This window comes from Ipomoea nil, unplaced genomic scaffold (assembly GCF_001879475.1).
Source record: "Ipomoea nil cultivar Tokyo-kokei standard unplaced genomic scaffold, Asagao_1.1 scaffold1259, whole genome shotgun sequence".
NCBI classification, from domain to species: Eukaryota; Viridiplantae; Streptophyta; class Magnoliopsida; order Solanales; family Convolvulaceae; genus Ipomoea; species Ipomoea nil.
Window position 1 is genome coordinate 1,016,969 of NW_017617687.1, and position 22,064 is coordinate 1,039,032.

At 36.7% G+C, this 22,064-nt stretch overlaps 2 protein-coding genes across 2 annotated transcripts; one reads left to right on the forward strand and one right to left on the reverse strand.

Annotated features, from left to right (window-relative positions):
• The first annotated feature begins 5,521 nt into the window (after positions 1 to 5,521).
• LOC109184396 lies at positions 5,522 to 8,410 on the forward strand. Its single transcript, XM_019334397.1, has 7 exons — positions 5,522 to 5,712; positions 6,818 to 6,860; positions 6,949 to 7,041; positions 7,138 to 7,200; positions 7,383 to 7,478; positions 7,595 to 7,672; positions 8,097 to 8,410. The coding sequence occupies exons 1-7, from the start codon at positions 5,576 to 5,578 to the stop codon at positions 8,181 to 8,183; spliced, it is 597 nt and encodes a 198-aa protein (XP_019189942.1). The 5' UTR covers positions 5,522 to 5,575; the 3' UTR covers positions 8,184 to 8,410.
• LOC109184397 (N-alpha-acetyltransferase 50) lies at positions 8,376 to 12,450 on the reverse strand. The gene is made up of 3 exons (XM_019334398.1): positions 12,187 to 12,450; positions 9,492 to 9,614; positions 8,376 to 8,834 (listed from the first exon to the last, which is right to left on the reverse strand). Exons 1-3 carry the CDS (start codon positions 12,332 to 12,334, stop codon positions 8,617 to 8,619), a joined length of 489 nt encoding a protein of 162 aa, XP_019189943.1. The 5' UTR covers positions 12,335 to 12,450; the 3' UTR covers positions 8,376 to 8,616.
• Between the last annotated feature and the right edge of the window lie 9,614 nt (positions 12,451 to 22,064).

A 22,064-nucleotide genomic window follows, 5' to 3' on the forward strand; every position in this document is an offset into this window, starting at 1 on the left:
TTTCATTGTAGGTCCAACGAGGGACTGAGTACGTCAAAACGAACATTTGACAAAGCTATGGATAGTGATAGTGGGGAATCTGAGAAAAAACCTGAGCTCGAGCCTAGACACAGTAAACGGGCAAGAGTTGAAAAATAATTTGTTCCTGATTTTCAAACTTACTTGTTACAGTATGATTCTAGTAGTCTAACTTGTTTATTAGAAAATGAACCGGATTTTCTAACTTGTTTCTTAGAAAGTGAGCATTGGACGTATGTAGAAGTCGTGATTTCTACGGAAGGACCAATGTGGAGAGAGGCTATTAAAAGTGAAGTGGATTCTATTCTATAGAATTACACTTGGGAACTTGTTGATCTTTCTCCGGGTAGTAAACCCTTAGGATCCGAGTGGGTCTTTAAAAGGAAGATGAAACTGGATGGTTCCATCGAGAAGTATAACACTAGGCTTGTAATTAAAGGTTACAAGCAACACGAGGGCCTTGATTACTTCAACATGTATTCTCCCGTGATGAGAATAAACTCCATTAGGATGATACTTGCCATAGCCACATTGTGGAATTTGGAAGTTCACCAAATGGATGTGAAAATCGCTTTATTAAATGGCGAGTTAGATGAAGAAATCTATATAGAACAACCCGAAGGGTTTGTTGTTCCGAACCAAGAAAAGAAAAGTATGTAGGTTGGTTAAATCGTTATATGGTTTAAAATAAGCTCCTAAACAATGGCATGAGAACTTTGACCATGCGATGTTAACAAATGGGTTTAAAATATACGAGAGTGACAAGTGTGTATATGTTAAGGAAAAGATAGACGAGTATAACATTCTTTGTTTATACGTAGATGATATAATCATCGTTGGTAGTAATGATCGAATGATCAAATCTACCAAAAACATGTTAAAGGAGAGATTTGACATGAAAGATATGTGTTTGGCTGATTTAATTCTCGGGATTAAAATCATTAGAAGACCTGATGAATAGTGTTGAGCCAATCTCACTATATTGATAAAATCCTTGCAAAATTTAACAAGGATCATAATCAATTGGCTAGGATACCGTTTGATACAAATGTTCATCTAACCAAAAACCATAAAGAGGGTATTTCTCAAGTAAAATATGCTCGAATTGTTGGTAGTTTGATGTATCTTATAAGTTGTACTAGGCCGGATATTGTCTTTGCGGTTAGTAGACTCAGTAGATATACGAGTAACCCTAGTGATATGCACTAGAAGGAAATAGTAAAGGTTATGAGATACCTTAGGTATACTCGTGATCTTGGACTGCACTATACAAGATAAAACCTTGTAGGTAAGATGAAAAGAGAAATCATTGACCTCGCAGCTTCTTTGGGAGTACGGTTCCTTTTTTCGGCAACACCATTTTGCTATGGTGTCCTAGCAGTTGAGAGTTGATGGAGAATACCAAATTGACCACAAAAAACCTTTAATTACTTGATTAATGAATTCCGTACCTAGGCTTGACCTGATCTTTACTATACTTGATCCCTTCTCGTTTTGTAGTTGCTTTAACAGCTCGAGTAGTAACTTATCGATTTCATTCTTTTTCCTTAAGAAGATTATCCAAGTACATCTAGTGTAGTCATCTACTACCACTAAAGTATACTTTCTACCACTTAGCCTTACTAGGTCTACTGACCTAAATAAATTCATGTGAAGAAAACTCAAAAGTCTAGAATTTGAATCAATGGATTTTGACTTAAATAAAGATTTGATTTGTTTCCCCTTTTGATAGGCTTCACAAACTTTATCTTTTTTATAAGTCACATTTGGCAGTCCCTCTACCAATTCTCCTCTGGTTAGCTTATTAATTGCCTTAAAGTTGAGATAGTTGAGTTTGTTGTGCCACTCCCAACTAAGGTCTGAATTACCTTTCTCTACCAGGCAAACATTCGGTTTGGCTGAATCCCACTCTACTACATATATGTTTTTGTCTCCTTGCCAAAAGAACAACTTCACCATTCTCCTCATTGATTATACAACATTTGTCCTTGGAGAATTCAACCTTATAGCCTTTGTTGTAGAACTGACTAGTGCTTAGAAGGTTTAACTTCAACCCTTCAACAAAAGATACGTCCTTTATAGTCAGCCCGTTCCTTGAGACATCAGAAATCCCTTTGGTTTGTCCACTTGCCTCACCACAAAAAATAACCTTTGGAACTTGCAGGTTAGTGAGCTTAGGCATCCATTTAAACCTTGAGCTAGTTAAACCAAGTCTTGGTCGAATGTAGTCATTAAAAACTTCATAATCATAAGGGATATTGTGAAAATTTTTGGGATTTTTAGGTGCATATGATTTTTGAAATTGGGGTTTATACACATTGCTATGCACCCTAGAATAGAACGTTTTCTTGTGTCTATGAAACCGTTCAAATTGCGCTTCTGACATCGATTCATGGACCATAAGTCAGTCCTCATCGGAAGGAAATAATCTTCCAACGCCTCTCATTGGTCTTTAGATGATCTTTGAGGCTTATTGAACCTCTTGGGTTTACCATTCAAATGATTTCAATTCGGTCTGTTTGGCGAATGGTTGTTACCCGAGTAGTTATTAGGCTTACCTCTCAAATGATTATTCTTCTATGATTGACCATTCGTGGATTGATCATTCGGTTCTTTATCACTTGGTCTGTTCTGAGTAGTGTTTTGAACACCTTTCGAGTTACCTTTAGAAGGTTTACCTTTCGGAGGTTCCACAGCCTTTCGAGTAGTGTTACCTTTCGGTTGACTGCTCGTTTGTGGTTCCTTGCCTTTGTCAACAACTCTTATAGGTTCAAGCAGCGAGGGTTGACCTTTAACGAACACAAAATTTAGACCTCCACTGATTGAAGGGTTTGTTGGTTTGTTCAATAATTCATGTGAGGAAGAGCTGAGATTATAGCCTAGTCCGGCCTTATCACTATTCGGTCTTTGCTCAAATGCTCACCCACCATTCGATCCATTATTTTGAATGAATTAGTGAAGGTGGCTATGACCTCACGCAATTTTTGCTCTCTTACCTCTCTTGCTTTGCACTCTTTTTTGAGTAAGAGAACTTGCTTCTCAAACTGGCCTATTGTGCTTATCATCCAAGAATTGTTGAGCACGATACTCTTGAGAGATTCACGTTCGGCCAAGAGTCAAGCATTTTCTTCTTTTCAATTAGATTGAGTACTCTTAAGATTTTTGAAGTCTTTCATCAGTTTAAAGACTGAATCCATAAGATCTTCTTTGCAATTAGAATCAGATTCACATTGGGTAAAAGATGATAAAGAATTTACCTCTTCATCCTTAGCCATTAAGCAAAGTTCTTTATATGATTCATGTTGACTAAGTAGGTAGATCAGTCCTTTCTCATCTCCTGAGCTTTCACTCTATGAGCTTGAACTGGAGGAACACGATTCGTTGGTCACCTTCTCGGTTGACTCTTCGGTTACAAGCACGTTCCTCTTTCTGTCACCTTTTGAGCATGATTGAAAAAATCGTTAGGCGCTTGGGGGCGCATAGCGCCTAGCCAACGATTAATCGGCGCTTAGGCGCCCGTGTATTTTTTATTTTTTAAAAATTTGTTTAATTTTTAAGACTTGTAATTATAAACTATTTAATACTTTGATAATTAATAATAAAATATTAAATATTAACCTAAAAACATTTAGAGTTTGAACAATTTAGGGTTATTTCGCTCAAAATGATGTCGTTTTGAGTGAAATAACTTTTTTTTTTTAAAGAAGGGAACAATAGCTAATCGGTCGAATAGGCGACCTAGTCGATGCCTAGGTGGCGCTTAGGCGGCCGACCGGCTGCCTAGACCACCGATTATGGTGATACGCTAGGTGGCCGGCAAGCGCCTAATGCCTAGGAGCCGATTAATCGGGTGCCTAAGCGAGATTTTTGAAACACTGCTTTCGAGTAACTATTCGAGTGCTTGTGTGAGCATCTACCACTCGTTTCTCCCGGAGCATTTATCCGAATAGTAGGTGAGCATGTCAGATTGTTCAGCCATTAAAGACTTAAATTGCAAACATATCTTTTTGTTCTACACAAAATGTTAAGCTTTCTTAGGAAATATCTTTCTTGGGATGTGTTCCTAGGACTCACTTACCTTGGACACATTCGCTCAGCATTTAAGTGTGTCACGAACTCACGATGTTCTATTACCCTACATTGGCATTTTTAATAATGAGTTTTAAATGTAGCTACGTAAGATAATGATCTAATTACCATTTACATGTTATTATTAGCATAAAAGCATATCAGTCTTTTAGGTGTTCTGCTCAATGTACTTTTGGTTCAACCATTATTGTTGAATGAGTTCTTGTGGATAGAGAAATTCTAAGTTTATTTAAGGAATAAAATTAGATAAGGTACTAAAAATTAATACATTTTAAATCATCTTAATAAAGAAATATGATTTACCTTTAAAATGAACAACTGTAATGTAATCCAGAGATATTACGGGCTAATTCCATGCTTCAGTTTCTTATTTGAATACCATTTTTGTTAGCAAATTCACCCCAAATAATTAATATGATTGACTTCAACTTTTTTTTTCATGGTACTAATAAAATACTTGGTAAATAAATATATAACATATTTTATATTATAAATTTTATATTTAATTACAAGATAGCTTAAAAAGAATACAATGGACAATATAGTGAATATAATTAATTAATAAATTTTAAAAAATAATATGAACAATTCATTTCAAAAAAAAATTACACCAATATATATATATTTTTTTTGTTTCCATTAAGGCTTAACTTTATTGCCTCTTATTATATTTGTATATAGATGGTAGATTTGATGATTAGATTTGATGAAGAGGTAGAAAGACACAAAGGTGCCATATATGTGCTCTATTTATTACGGAGTAGAGAAAATTTCAATTTTGGTCACATGACTATATGGGCATTGTTAATTTCAGCACTTGACTTTTAAAAGTGTCAATTTAGTACCTTGATTATGTAATTTTTGTCAATTTTGATCACTCCGATCAAATTGACAGTCAAATTTGGCTAGAAATTTTTTTTTTTTTTGAATGGCTGGAAAAATTTAATCCAACATTAATCTATAATCTGAGGAACAAAATGGTCTTTTGATCCTTTCTCCTAATCGTGAAAATGTAGTCCGAATTAAGCACTTGGGCTTAATTCGAACCACACATAAACAGCCGAACCAAGTCAACTGCACTTGGGCTTAATTCGGACCATATTTTCAAAATTAGGAAAAAGGATCAAAAGACGATTTTGCCCCTCATATTATTATAGATTAAATGTTGGATTAAATTTTTTCAGTCAAATTTGACCATCAATTTGGTAGGAGTGACAAAAATTGACAAAAATTACATAGTCAATGTACTAAATTGACACTTTTAAAAGTCAGGTGCTGAAATTAACAATGCCCCTCGTGTGTTAAAAATTGAAATTTTCTCTTATGGAGTATTATTTTTTAAAGATATTTATTTATGTATTTTAATTATGTGTTTACATTAAAAAAAGAAAAGCAAATAAATTTGAGGGGAAAAAATCGTCTACACCATTTTAGGGGAAAGAATTGGTCGGAGCATAGTCAGCATACGATGTCGTCTTGCTCGTTACTGCCCTCCTCGAACCCGCAGTCTCCGTCCCTCTTCTCCAAGCCCTTCAGCTCCGCCAAACGTTTCAGCTCTCGTATCAGTGCTTCAGCGGATGTCCCTGACTTCCTCAGAGCCGATTGGTACACACACATCTGTATATGTATTGTTTTTGTAGTTTTGACGTATTTTGATCAATTTTATGTTCTGAATATATGTTCAAAAATTGGATTTTTATAATGGAATGAAAACAAAACCAAATGTTGAAGCTCTCAGTCTAAATTATTTTTTATTTTTATTTTGCCGATAAAATGTTTTTTTTTTTTAAGTACTGGAATTGATTTCTTTTGTTTTTATAACTATTTATTTATTCTAATGAGAACAAGTAAATTAGGCTTGTGATAATGCCAGATGAATTATTTATAAATTCATTGAGATTTCAGTAACTAGTAAAATAAATTAACAAAAAGAATAACATAAAACTTTACCTTGAGGAACATTATAAACTAATGAACAAGTAAAATGTTTTTATTTTGGTCTGAGGTATGGAATCTCCCATTGGTTATAAATGAAAATTCAGACTTAATGGTCCATAAAAGTCTTGATAGAACACTAAACAGTAAACATAATGGAAAGGATGCTGCAGGCTATGTCATTATTATTGAATTATGGCGCCATTGTTTGGATAGAGTAAATTGCTTCATGTTGAGAACCTATAATCTCATATCAGTTGGAATATGTATTGGTTTACTACTAACACAAGAAAATGTGAATATGTGAGGTTTTGAGGAAGAACCGATCAAAATTGGCATGTTTGGATTGTATAGTACTGAGCCATTTGTGTAAATTTTTAGAACATGCTCCTCTATAGCCTCCATTTAAGACAGATACTCACCAGTGTTTGAGTTAGATATCTTCTTTGGTGGTATATATATTTTCTTAAATTTTGTCTCACTTTGGATGCATTTACTCAAGTGTAGATCCTTCAATGATAATCCTATGTTTATATCTGCAGTGTAGATATGATGTTAATACCTTTTTTGGTAAAACTGAAAATGGAAAAGTTGGGATAATTTTTTTTTTTTTTTTGATAACGGAAAAGTTGGGATAATTGGTTTAAGTAATCATTCTTTAGATTATGTTTTCTTTTGGGAGCAAATGGATGGTCTTCCTTTATCTTGGCCTAACTTTGAGTTTATTTCTGTTATATGGCAGTATGAATTCTAATTATTGTATTTGTTTTCTTAGGCTTGAATCACGTCAAAAAAGGCCTTTTGGACCGAGACTAAGTGTAAGCATGTAACTTCCACTCCAAACAGTTACTATAGAAATCTCTGTTTGATCTTAAATGCATCCATTTACTACTGTATTTTCAATAGTTTAGCGCAGAAGATGCTGTCCTGTACCAACTTGATGCATTGATGTTTAATGACCAGCCCCGTCAAGATTACGGAATTGAAGTCATGTATAGGGTGCAATTTTGAACTAAAACATATTACTCTGTCTTTTGTGTAAGCTGCTGATGCTCAAGTTGGATAATTTTATTATCTTTTTTACTTTTTGTATAGTTTGCTGGCTTTGATCCTTTTGAAAGATCTACATATTTTGGACGCTTCTTTGATCTGGGACAGGTCAGTAAATTTATAATATTCTCACCGCAACATTGTATTTTATGGAACTATGCATTCAAAAAAAAAAAAAAAAAAAAAAAGTCTTTCGACAGAAAAACTGCACTCTAGAACAAAAGAAAGAAAGAAAGAAATGATTTGTTTGGGTAACTTGTTTTGTACTGGACTGCTCTTCCATCATGCAGTTTGAACGATTCAGACGGATTTTTCACCATTCAACCTATAGGATTCTGCTTGGGCATCGGGAGAGGAGAATTTTGAGTAGTTTGCAAGTTAACGAGGTATGAAAAGTTTGACATTCGTGTCATCATTGATGGCCATAGTTTTTAGAGTAACTGATACAAAGATGATCATCTAATAATGGTGGTTCTACTTTCTGAATATATGCATGTCATAGAATCAGTATAAGCAAAGAGTTTGGGTCCGGGGATCTCGACCTGAGGAGGAAGAAAACTTCCAATTTACCATGGTTCAGGTTTTTGCTTTGCTCCTATTTAAATCAAACTTCAGTTCATATGTTGTTGTTATTTGGGGTTTTGGCTTCAAATTCTGTCATCTGGGTCATATGCAATATGCACCCATTGGGATTTGGGAGGGAGCTTGATATCCATCAACATCAATGACTGTTATAGGTAGACCCGGGTCCAAAATACACAATTTACATACTGAATGTTCACAATTTGAATTATTAGCATTTAGTATGTAAATTATGAATATTTAGTATATAAATTGTGAACATTCAATATGTAAATTGTGTATTTTTGACCCAGGTTCACAGAATAATTTGCCCAACATCAAATGGCCAAATGCTCCCATCTCTCTAATCCACTAGAAGTCCTCTTCCATGCATTTTACATACATATGATGATGGTATTTGACAAGTGGTTTCTGACTGACAGAGGGTTGGTGGTTCGTGGGATGGCTACTGGTTGACAGAGTCGTTGCTGCATGACGGAGATGCTTTCTCTGGCGGCGTGGCTTACTGAGCAGCCATCACACTATCACAGTGATGAGATGGCTGTTGAAGCATATGTTTGTTGTTAATGAATATAATAATTGAGTCTGTAAATATGTTGAACAAATAATACTTGTATAAAAATAGTGATCATCAAAGCGGTGGTTATGTAGATAAAACAGTGTATAAAACATAGATTTGCATCTTGCATTAGAGATGCAGATAATCTAATAATTAATTGTCTTGAATTGAACAAAATTGTGTTTCTCTTACAGTAGTACCTTAATAACTCTTTAGACTATCATTTTCTTGCACTCAAGAGTTCAAAAAAAAAAACAATCAATGGCATTCCCATGGGATTCATGAAAAGCACACTGCCAATAATAGTAATAACAAGTTTCAGAAACACGGGCACTGCAAAAACTGAAGCTTGACCATCACGATTTGGAGTCTAACTGAACGAGTTATTTCTTCGCCTGGAATGGAGTGATGAATTTGGTTACGACATAGCAGTCTGGTGGAGTGATGTTCGTGTAATAGTTTTGGATGGTCTCTGTAATCTCAAACCCAAATTTCTTGTAGAATTTGATGGCATCCTCGTTATTTGTCTGGACATGCAAGTAAATCTCACTGATGTTTTGCTTAGCACAGAGATCAAGCACATGATTTAACAGCTTTGAACCTGCAGTAGTATTAACCACAATCAACTAAACTCAAAAACTTGAATTTGCCAAGATGTATGTAAACCACAACCATATTTACTAATTTTGTACTAACGAAAAGTTCAAAATCATTTTTGTAATTGTTCACCAAATCTTGCCCTTAGTTCTTAAAAAAGTCATTAAGAGAGCATGTACTTCTGCAGACTCGAGGTAAATAAAAGTTTTCAAAACTATCTATAGTAACCCATGATGCATTTTAGCCAATTTGATTGGCAAGAAAACAAAATAGAGGCTAAAACAAGAAAGTTCGAGTTTGAGCCAACCCAGCAAAAAAAGTCATATAAACACATTTATGATTTATAATGCTGATGTGACTTGAATTGGGAAAAAAGCACTTTTAGTCTCTAAGATGATGATAAGCGCTTTACAAATTCAGTCCTTAAGGCATCAGTGTTACAAATGTACCCCTTAGTTGTACTCCAAGGTAGCTATTTTAGTCCCCCAAAGTGGCTATTTTGTGGATAATTAAGGAGTACATTTACAACACTTGATATCGTAGTGAGTGAATTTACCAAAACACTGCTATCTTAGTAACCAAAGTACCTTTTTCTCCTCATTTGTTCAAGGGGGTAGAAAATGAAGCATACAATAAGCAAGATGTTAAATAGACTTCTTACCAACACCTAATCCACGATAAGGTGCCAAAACACCCAAGGTCATGATGTATACGCGAACAGCCCCACCTTCCTTCTTCTCAAGCCGACATGCGATTGCACCAACACAAATGTCACTATAGTATGCTGCATAAGAAGCAATAGACCATGCACATATTTTTAATATCCTAACATTTAAATAACAATTTTTTAATAGGTATAAGATTCTTAAGTAAATATATCTTAAATATTTGGAAATGGAAAATTGAGTTTTTCATGAAAAATTTACAATAAAAAGGTAATACTTGAACCATATTTTCCTAATATCTCAAGAATTATATGTTTGACTCAAATAACTTTTTGGTTTACAATATTAATGTAAGTGTTGTGCTTTTATATGTTCTTAATCATCATTGTCGCAACAGCATAAGCTAAGGATAACTAATAAGAATAGATGATTGCAGAGGATGCAGATATGTTGATCAATAAAAAGATTGTAAAACAAAAAGATATTAAAAACTATGGCAAACAGAGAGTAACTGGAAGCATTAGAAAGAAACTAAAGATTTTATCAAACAATCACTAGATAGGACACCTTCAAAAATTAGCAAGTAATCCATAACATTTAGGGAAGAAAGAAAAAAAAAAAAAGCTTATTGAGGGTTATAAACAAGATGCAAGTCATAGAAACTTCTTATATCTGTTATGGTGAAAAATCCCACACCATAGGCAGATCCATCAGCATGTTGTTGGGGAAAGTGGAAGGCGGGGATAACAGAAGATTTTTAATTTTAGACTTTACCCCTGGCTACTGGATAATCAATTAATTACATGTATAGAACTGCACTTATTTTCATGTAGCAAGTCTCAGACTCTCAGGTGATCACTGTAAGATTATTTTCTTGAAAAAGCACCAAGGATGGAGCAACCTTTAATACAATTACTTACTAAAAACAACCTAAAGTAAAAGCATAAAAAGACATTAAAATGACCTGATTTGATAAATTGTACAAATTGACTATCTCAACATGTATCTCAAGTCCAACAGTCCATGAGGCCATTGCATCCACTTACATTCTTGCACATACCCTCAAAAAATCTAAACTAAACCATAATTCTAATTTAGTTGAGGTTGATTAAAAGAATTTTACATCTCCCTTCAGTCATAGTAGTGTATCTTTCTTAGTAGCTTAGCAACAAGTAAGTTTTGGTCTTTCTGTTCCTTTCCTAATTGGTTAAACTATATGTATACAGTAAACACATCCAAACTATCTGAATTGATTTTCTCAATTTGTCTTATGTCACACTTCAAATACGAAGTAAAATTAATCTAATGTGATCTCTTTTTGTTTTCTGGAACTTAGCACTCTCTTCTTAGTTACTTATCTTGTACACATCTTAGCTCCGTTTAAGCTCATCTTAACAGAGCAGTCAGCAATCTAAAATCCAACCAAATGAGGAGAGCTGTGGCTGATCACATTTCTATGAAATGAATTTTTATGTATATATGACTACAAACTTAGAGATAGAGGATTAACAGAGATTTTTCTTTTCATTTATTTTCTTCAATCAACATCTTTGTTCCACAAAAAGAAGGCATTTGGTTCAAGGAATGTTAGATTATCCTCTAAAACATTAAACATCATTACTTTATGCACATTACTGAGAATATGTTCAATTCTGTGTTTCGTTAAGATTGCAGGAATGCGATACTAACGTGTTTAGTTGATGGTAACCATTTCTATCAGAATGTGTATTTTACTTTAATGCCGTCAATATATGTATATATATATAAATAAATAAACATAAATTTATACATATATGTGTGTGTTTATATAATTATTTCTCAAAGGGAAAAAGTTGAAAACACCCCTAATTCAAAGGGAAATCTTTGAATATTTGAAAGGCAATGTCAGAATTCCTAAGTGGAAGTTAGCAACCACATTACTATCACATCACCTCCCTTTCCTATTTGGTAAGGTGGATATAATGTCACATTACCAGACTATTACCATATAATTAAATGATTAATTGCAGTACCAATCAACCATAGGTCCTTTACTAATTCCAAACAAACTACTTGGTTTACAAAACCAGCTCCGAAGAATTAACCATAAGTGTAGTTATCTCTCTTAATGCAAGTTCTAATGGATTTTTATTCCTTTTAATTCAAGGGCAGTTAACCATGTCATTTTCCTGCAACCAAAGCTTCAAACAAAAAAAAAAAAACAAAATAAAAGATTTCCATCTTCCATGAATTTGATATACATATACTATTTTCTGCAATCTCTACTCCCTTACATTACTGAATTCTTATAGCAATAATGAGGCAAGAGATCCATAAAGCTGGGTATAAACAGAAAGCCATAACCAATAGTTGATAAAATACACTCACATTGTAGCTAGACTACTGTCATTAGCTAAGAGCCACACTTTTTCTACTGAACTAATCAATAATAACCATTCATACCCATCGGAAGATGAACAAAACCCAGAAATAGAATTTTCCAAAGCCATAAAAAAAGAACAAAATCAAAACTATATTGACCATAAACAATTTTTATACAGACTTGAGAAGATTGAACTATGAGCAAAACCCAGCGACAGAAAATAAAAACACAGATGCATCATCTTCTTGCCTCTAGCTCAATATCAAAAAGGAGAAAGGCACGCTTGATAAAAACGGAAAATAAGCGAAAGGAGAAGGGGAGTGGCAGACCTAGCTTGGTAAATTCGCCGGAAGAAAGAGCATCTGCGTAGTACTTATCGTTGTAACGGACAGGGAAGAGAGCGGTGTTGAGCTTCTTCAGCTGCATCAAGTTCTTGTCCCTAACTCCGTCCAATGAGATTGCCATTTCGCGTCCCATTCTTTGTTTCTTCAGGAAACAGATGTATATATATAAATAGAGAGGAAGTGGGTTGCCGGGGGTGGTGTGGAAAGAAAGAACTTGAGCCGCCGTGTGGCTAGTCTGATCGGTCGGCCGTCGGAGAAAGGGATTTAAGCAGAACCAATGTATAACGGCGCTGTATTATGGGCTCTTTTGGGCCAACGAGACCAAGGCCCAAATAAGATTTTTGTTTAGTTTAGAACTAGTGTAATACAAACTAAAGATTATAAGTATTATTGTTATGTTATGATACTAAGAACTATTAATCTTATTAATGGAAAGATTCAAGTGAAAATCATTTGTTAGGCAGGAACTTAAGAATTAATCTAATTCATTCAAACTTGTTTAATCAATATTCTAGATAATTAAATATTTTTGTGTGATCTTAATCATAATTAATCAAAAAAGATATTAATGTAATTTAATTTAGTTACCAATTAAAATCAAATACTCCGTATTATAATTGGATTCTTTGTAATCTATCTATATCTATCTATTTATCTATATTATCTATACTTCTATACTTCTATACTTACTATATATAAAAACACAATCCTGAACTTTTAACTTACTGTCCAAATCCTAAAAAAATGTTACTTTTTAATAAAATATATTGTTTTCTATTTTTTTATTCGTATTATAATTATAGGTTAAAATTATTATTCTAATATTATAAAATAGTATAATACAATTCTTAATAAAATATATTATTTCCTACTTACATATTCATACTATAATTCTACATTAAAATTCTTATTCGCAATACAATAGAACAATCTATATCTGTCTATCTATATATCATTAAAAGTAAAATTCCCCTTCTAGCATTTTCCCGTCCAAACTCATTGTATTGGTCAAATTATTTAATTATGCTAAACTATGGAATAATTAATGATGGTAATAGAAATCCTAGAAGAATATAGAATACAAGCATATTTAATCATGATTATATTATTATTGTGCCTCACGAAATAGAATACAAGAATATTTAATTATGGTTATATTATCATTGTGCCTCACGGTCATTATATACTAACAGAACTAGTATAATACAGACTAAAGATTATAAGTATTATTGTTATGTTATGATACTAAGAACTATTAAGATGTGTTTGGTTGATGGGTTTTGCTCACAGGAATGAGTATGAAAGTAATTTTTAGTTATTGTTTGGTTGATAGGTTTTTAGAACACTACTATGAGCTTCGAATACCCCATTAATTAAAAAACACATACCCAAATAAAATAAGAGTTTCATTCCCTTATTCCTTCTCAAGCACTATTATTAGTAACCATTATATTCCAATCCACCTTACTACCAAACATGTTAAATACTTCCACCAAAATTCATTACCATTACCAAGTAGTTAATACTCCTTCAGATTCCAATTCCCATGTGCGAACCAAACCACCCTTAATCTTATTGAGGGGAGGCTTCAAGTGAAAACCCTTTGTTAGGTAGGAACCTAAGAACTAATTAATATAATCCATTCAAACTTACTTAATCAATGGGTTAGATAATTAAACATTTTTATGTGTATCTTAATCATAATTAATTAAAAAGGACATCAGTGTAATTTAGTCCAGTTACCAATTAAAATCAAATATTATAATTGAATTCTTTCTCATATTTTAGAATGACAAGATAAGGAAGAAGTCCTATTGATTTGTGAATCTACACTGGTATGATTTGCGGTGGCACTTAAATTTTATAATATTTAAATAATATTAACGTTAATATTTGAGTGGCATTCAAATATTATCCTTATATTCACTATAGTGTTGTTTGGTTTCATGTGAATCTGCATTTGTATAATTGTGTCCTAATTTTTCTAAACGTCCATTCCAGTAGCCCAACGCCACCCACTAACACCAAGTCACCAACTAATGTTTTGTGACACACCCTTAACAACTTGTCTTTTTAGTTCATGTATTGCATGAGCAGCCTCAAGATCAGGAAATACATTATTGATGAAATTAAATCCCGACGGTTGGTCACTGAACTTATTTGTCAATGAATCTTCAAATACGCAATCTGGTAATACAGACGTGCACTTAGGTTTATCTGTGTGTGTCATAATATGCAAAAAATTTGAGAGTTCAAATCCAGGGAAACTAGAATGATGTTATACCTTTCAGTGTGCACTTTTGAGAAAATGGTTGTGCCATGACGTACAGACTGAGAGCGACACATACTGCCAAAGACGAAACTGAAGTTGGTGTGAACATGGGTTATACTGTGTGTGCCAAAGTGGGCAGTGGTACTGACAGATTGAAACCTTAGAAACCAAGATGAGGCGCTACACTATGGTGTGGACTTGGATTTCACGTGTATATCATACTGTGCATAATTAGTTTCTGCACGAAAAGGCGAACAAGAAGTTGGTGTGCACGAGGGTTACACCACGTGTGCCATAATGTGTAGTATTATTGTGACCATTAACTGGGATGCACTTAGGTTGATCTGTGTGTGTCATTAGTCATTACATGCGAAAATTGTAATAGATTGAATCCACATAAACCATGATGTTGTTATACACTTCTGTGTGCACTTGCGTAAAAATGTTTGTGCCATAACCTAGAGGATGGGTGTGTGACATACTGCATTGTGTGCGCCTAAATGTGCAAAACTACTAACAGAATGTAATTGCAGAAGCTAGATTGATACTACTAATAAAATGTAGCTCTTAGGTTGAACCGTGAGTGCAATAATGGGCTAAAATACTACTAATAGACTGCAACTCTTAGTTTGAACTGTGAGTGTCATAATGTGCAAAAACACTTATAGATTGGATCCGCTTAAACCAGGATGATGTTAAAGATGACATTGTGCACATGGGTAAAACTAAGTGTGCCATAATGTGTAGAATTATTGTGACCATGAACCGGCGTGCACTTACGTTGATCTGTGTGTCCATTATGCGCAAAAATAGATTGAATCCATAGAAAACAGAATGATATTATACACTTCTGTGTGCACTTGCGTAAAAATGTCAATGCCATAACGTAGAGGATGAGCATGTGCCGTACTGCATTATCTGTGTCATATTGCGTGCACTTGGGGTGACTGTGTGCACTTGGATTACACTGTGTGTGCTATAATTTGCAGACTTAGTTTGTGTATGAAAAGACGTTAAAGATTTTGTTGTGCACTTAGATAAAACTTTTTGTGCACTTGGGTTAAGGAGTTTGTGCCATGATGCCGAAAAAAATTGATATACGAAATATTGTGTGCACTTGGGTTAGCGAATCTGTGCATGCACCCATATACGACTGTGCATGCACTAATACCTCCTAAACGTGTTTAATAGTAAACATTTGACAAGCGTTAATGATCAATCATTGGTTTGAGAAGAGATACCTGGGTTAAAAAAAAAATAAACAAACAAACAAACAAAACAAAACAAAAACTATGTCATCATATGAACAATAAACATGTTTGTATGTGCTAAATTCATCAAATAATTAACATAGTACATCATAAATATTATGGCACACAGAGTTTAACCCAAATGCACACCACAAAAGATATATACACAAACCAAAACCAATAAACCTACAATGCATATACATCCAACTAATATGCACACAAATAAAATATGAAATAAATTAAGAGAGTTCAAGATCCAAGAAAGCTTTAAAATTCATTCCTTTTCTAATAGAACCAGTATTTTCACTCGTGCGATGCACGGAATGGATTTGTTGTAATATATTAAGAATATTTGAATCGATATATAATTATTTAAATTAGAACATCAAATATTATATAGTGCAATTAAAGATATGATTTGAATTGTTTACGTATTTTGATGTTATCATTGCTTGAATTTGTGCAAATAATTGCTCAAATTAATAACTAATATTTAGATGTATACATGCAGTGCTATAACTTAGAGCTTTTTGGCTTCTCAATACTTGACCACGTTAATGGGCAAGCAATTATGTTTGGAAAGAAGCATTGCTCCTCTTATAAGAGCTCTTCTTTCCAAAACATTTTCGATGTATGATCAAAATGATCTCACGTCATTTACAAAGGGGAGGGCCAGTGGTGCCACTTTGCTTTTTGTTTTTTGTTTTTTTTTTTTTTAATTTTAATTTTATTTTTTATATAATTTTGTTTTGATTATTAATATATTATTATTATTATTATTATTATTATTGTTATTATTATTATAATTTTATTTTATTTTATTATTACAATATTACATAACAATAATAATAATAATAATAATAATATAAATTTTCTTTGAGACAATTTTTTGTTATGCAACTAAACATTATAAAGAAAAATATTTTTTGAAAAAAAAAAACTAAAATAAGAAGTCATTAAGCTAAGACTTCTTAAATAAGAGCCTTTTGGCTTCTCAATACTTGTCCACGTTTATGGGCAAGCAATTATGTTTGGGAGAGGAGCATTGCTCAGAGCTCCTCTTTCCAAACATTTTCGATGTACGATCAAAATGATCCCACATCATTTACAAAGGGGAGCCCGTGGTTTCCCTTTGCCTTTTTTTTTTTAATTCTAATTTTATTTTGTATATAGTTTTGTTTTTTATTATTATTATATTATTAATATTAATATTAATATTAATATTAATATTATTATTATTATTATTGTAATTTTATTTTATTATTACATTATTACATAATAATAATAATAATATAAATTTTCTTTTAGAAAAATTTCTGCTGTGCAGCCAAACATTAAAAAGAAAATGTTTTCTGAAAAATAACTCATTTTTCAGAAATTATTTTCGCATAATAATTATTAGATAATGGGCTTGTTTGATTATTGACAAATTCCCTAAAATTTTAACAAATTCGTCTGACAAGATAATAGGGCTGGCACCCGACCCGGATCATAAGCGGGCATCCGAGCCGGCATCACATGGGAACCCAACGGGCAAGACCCCAACAGACAAAACTCCAACGGTTTAGAATTCCAACAGGTGCCACCTTTACTGTCATTGAATCCAGCATTGAAGCCACCATTGATGAGAGAGAATTAAAGGCTTAGGCTCCCCATTTATGTCCCATGTTGTTACCGTTAGGACTCTAGTATAAATGAGGCTCTCCTCAGCTAGCAAAGGGGACGTTCAATACTCTGGACAAAGACACATTATACTTTTTATACTAAGACACTAAGACAATACAACTATTGTCACTCTTTCACACAGCGTTATTCTAATATTATTATTATTACCGGTAACATATTTACCGTCATTGGTGCTTTCCTTGAGAGCCTGATCCCACACTCAAGCAGGCAACGACACACACAACTCATTCCTCTTTCAACAGCAAGCTTGAAAGAATGGTGTCACACAGCTCCCACGGTTCCCGCAACGTGAACAATGGCAATGCCTCAAGTGACCTCCGGGACCAACTCACCAACAATCGCGGAGGGGACCTTCGAGAACAGCTCAACAACGGGAGGCCCGGGGACCTTCGAGACCAACTCAACAATGGAGGGGTGAACCAAGCCGTGAACCTCCAGGCGACCGCCAATGTCATTCAGCAAGCAGTGACGGCGGCGCTAAATCAGGTTGCGGTGGGACTGCAAGGCCAAGTGCCCCCGCCGCGGCCCCAGGAAATAGGGGTGGAGACCCAAAGAAGTAGACCGGACAGACGACAACCAGGCCCTTCCCAATCTGCACCAGAACGATTGGGACAGAGGGCGCCCGTGCGGCAAAGATTAGGATCACGGGCCGAGGGATCCTCTACCAGAGGTCCTCGCCAACACGAAAACAGAGAAGCCGAGAGATCACCCACAGGGGAGGTGGGCGAGTCTCGGGAGCCGACCCCACGCCAACACGTTGATGAGTCGGCCTTACGTCGACACTTGGAGGAGCGACGCGTCAAAGAGCCGGCTCCGCGTTGGCACTCGGCGGGGAAGCGACGCGTTGATGAGCGGGTTCTACACCGACACTTAGAGGAGCGGCAGCCGGCTCCGCGCCGGCACCCTGATGAGTCGGCCCTGGTCGAGAGGCTGCAGAGAAGAATCGAGGAGTTAGCAAGAAGGGTGGAGGCACGGGAGCAGTCGCCGGAACCCAAGGTACGGATGGCAGCACCATTCTCCCCAAGCATCATGGAGGTACCTTTGCTGAGGAACTTTAGGTTGCCCGCCATCAAGGAGTACACGGGGGTCACTGACCCACGTGTCCACATGACAAGGTACAAGGCTGCTATGGTAATGATCGGGGCAGGAGACGCCATCATGTGCCGAGCGTTCTTGTCCACCCTGGATGGAGCGGCCCAAGACTGGTTCAACACCATCCCGGATGGGTCGATCCAAAACTTTGGGGAGTTGTCCAAGAGCTTCCTGACATACTTCTCCGGTAGCATACAGCGCAAGAAACCCTTCTCTCACCTCTGTGTAGTGAAGCAAGATAGAGGCGAGAGCCTTAAAGACTTCCTGATAAAATGCAAAAAGGAAGTCAATAATGTCTACGACTTCGACTCCAAGGCGGCGATCCCGATATTTATCCATACCTTAAGATCAGGGTATTTCCACAAGCAGCTGAACGCCCACCACCCCCGCTCTTACGAAGATATGATAAGGAAGGCTAGCCGCTATGCCGAAGCAGAGGACGTCAACAGGAAGAAGAAAGACGAAGAGGATGGTAGGAAAGGTGGGAAGCCTGGGAAAGCGGGTCCGCCCAGCCAGGCACCACTCTTGAACCACCCAACCGTCGGGCTGTTAACGAACCGAACATAAACGAACGGAGGTTGTTCGTGTTCGTTTTTAAGGAATTTGGAGTGTTCGTGTTCGTGTTCGTTTGTTAAGGTTTTTGAAAATCCTGTTCGTGTTCGTTTGTTAAGCGTTTGTTAGTGTTGGTTAACGTTCGCGAACACGTTCACGAACGTGTTCGTTAACGTTAATGAACATGTTCGCGAACGTGTTTGTTAACGTTCGTGAACACGTTCGCATGTTCGCGAACATGTTTGTTAACGTTCGTGAACACGTTCGCAAACGTGTTCGTTAACGTTAACAAACATGTTCATTAACAAGCACGTTCACGAACATATTCATTTATGTTCATGAACACTTAACAAACAAACACTTGCACATGTTGATGATCAAAATTCATTCGTGAACAATAAATAATCTACGTTCACAAACAATAGTCAAACAAACAACACAACTACAAAACTAATATAATATAATATATATGTTTGTGAACATGTTCGCGAACATTATTAAACGAACACAAACGAACTTGCTCACGAACATTATCAAACGAACATAAACGAGCTTGTTCACGAATATTAGTAAACGAACACAAATGAGCTTGTTCACGATTTCTTAGCAAACGAGCTTACAACTGTTCAAGCCTGTTCGTTTATTAACCGAGCTCTAAATTTTGTTTGTTAATGTTCGTTTACCTTAACAAACGAACATAAACGAACGCTTACTGAACACGAACACGAGTAGTTTGCCGAAAGCTCTGTTCGCTAACACCACTACCCGACCGCAGGGAAAGGCCGAGACCACGAACGACCTCGCCTGGTCCCCTTGCATAATTTAACTCCTCTTACCCATCCCGTCAGTGTCATTCTAAAGCAAGTTGAGGAGATGGGAATGGTAGAATTCCCCGAGGAGTGCATGAAGGTCTCCCCAAAGGCAGACCAAACAAAGTACTGCAGGTTTCATAGGCAAGCCGACCACAATACGGATGAGTGTCGCGTTTTGAAGAGACAAATAGAAGAAATCATCCAACAGGGCTACTTCCGACATTTCGTCAAGCGATCCAAGCAGTAGTAACAGCCGCAACACAATCCACCAAAAAATGTATGTAGGAATGAGGATGGCACCGAGCCGTCCACCTTGAACGCCAAAAAAAGAGACCACGACCAAATATCTGAGCAGAATGATAGCGAGAAAGAAACTGAGGTGGTGCCTAGACGACAAAAGAAGCACACCATACACTTTATCTATGGTGGACCCGCAGGGGGCGACATGCCCGCGGAAAGAAAGAAGTGGAGCCGGCAGCTATACGTGGGAGAAATGGTGAGTCTTCCCAGAGAAAAGAAACAGAGACAGGAGGACATCACCTTCTCTGATGATGACCTCCCAGAGGGCCCGTTACCCCATCGCGACGCCCTGGTGATTGAGATGGACGTCAACAATGTCATTGTCCGCCGCATCTTAGTCGACACGGGAAGCTCAGTCAATGTGATGTATTACGACGTCTTCACCAAGTTAGAGATACCTAGGAACCAGCTCAAAGAAGTACGTACCCCACTCTATAGATTTACGGGTGATTCATTGGAGACGGGGGGGTCAGTGGTCTTACCAGTGGAGAAAGGCACGAGCCCTAACATTCGCAAACTTGACGTGGAATTCATCGTGGTAAGACTCACTTGTGCGCGCAACATCATATTGGGGAGGCCGGTACTGGAGAACCTCAAGGCCATAGTGTCAGTGGAACACTTGTGTATGAAGTTTCCTACTCCGAATGGGATAGGGGTCGTCAGGAGAGACAAGTGAGCGGCCCGCAGTTGTTACGTTAAAGCATGCAAAAAGATTGGCAGAAAGGATCCACAAGTCTACATCATCAGCAAGGATGATCGATCGGGTATGGAGCTCGGAACATTTGATTAAGTATTTTCCTTAATATTCTGGTAGTCATTTGGGACTAGTGTTTGGTAATCACGGTCCGCCCGCTTTGTATTATGAAATCGTTTGGAATAATATCTCGTGCTCGTGGTCCGCCCATGTTGTTTAAAAAAAAAAACAAAACAAAAAAGGGACCGAGTCGCACGCCTCGGCCATAGGTTGGCCGAGACGTGACTCGACTCGGATGGCCGAGGCACGGTTTGGCCGAGGCGCCCGCCTCGGCCACGGTTTGGCCGAGGCACGCCTCGACTAACGCAGAAGCTCGTCTCAGCAAAAAAAGAAAACAAAAAACAATAGCCGGCCACGATCGGTCGAGGCGACCCCGATCGGTCGAGGCGACGCCTCAGCCACGATCGGTTGAGGTGACGCCTCGGCCACGGTCGGTCGAGGCGACGCCTCGGCCACGATCGGTCGAGGCGACGCCTCGGCCACGATCGGTCGAGGCGACGCCTCGGTCACGATCGGTCTAGGCGACGCCTCAGTCACGATCGGCCGGAGGCACGCGCCTCTGCCAACCTAGGCCAAAGCCTGTCTCAGCCAGCATAAAAAATAAAATAAAATCATATGTGATTTGTAAAATAAAATCACATACTCAGGATCAACCGGGATTCTGCACGATATCAAGCAAATTCAGTCTTACTCCCTAGTCAACTCAAACACATCTGTTGACTTAGGAGTAGGTGGGACTGGTGACAGGATAATAGGGCTGGCACCCGACCCGGATCATAAGTGGGCATCTGAGCCGGCATCACATGGGAACCCAACGGGCAAGACCCCAACAGACAAAACTCCAACGGTTAGGAATTCCAACAGGTGCCACCTTTACTGTCATTGAATCCAGCATTGAAGCCACCATTGATGAGAGAGAATTAAAGGCTTAGGCTCCCCATTTATGTCCCATGTTGTTACCGTTAGGACTCTAGTATAAATGGGGCTCTCCTCAGCTAGCAAAGGGGACGTTCAATACTCTGGACAAAGACACATTGTACTTTCTATACTAAGACACTAAGGCAATACAACTATTGTCACTCTTTCACACATCGTTGTTCTAATATTATTATTACCGGTAACATATTTACCGTAATCGTCATTTT

Coding starts and splice junctions, on each gene's coding strand:
- LOC109184396 (XM_019334397.1), top strand. CDS start 5,576: ATGTCGTCTTGCTCGTTACTGCCCTCCTCGAACCCGCAGTCTCCGTCC. Junction 7,201..7,382: donor GCTTCTTTGATCTGGGACAG/GTCAGTAAATTT, acceptor TCCATCATGCAG/TTTGAACGATTCAGACGGAT. Junction 7,673..8,096: donor TCCAATTTACCATGGTTCAG/GTTTTTGCTTTG, acceptor TCTGACTGACAG/AGGGTTGGTGGTTCGTGGGA.
- LOC109184397 (XM_019334398.1), bottom strand. CDS start 12,334: ATGGGACGCGAAATGGCAATCTCATTGGACGGAGTTAGGGACAAGAAC. Junction 9,615..12,186: donor CGGCGAATTTACCAAGCTAG/GTCTGCCACTCC, acceptor CTTCTTATGCAG/CATACTATAGTGACATTTGT. Junction 8,835..9,491: donor TTATCGTGGATTAGGTGTTG/GTAAGAAGTCTA, acceptor ATACTACTGCAG/GTTCAAAGCTGTTAAATCAT.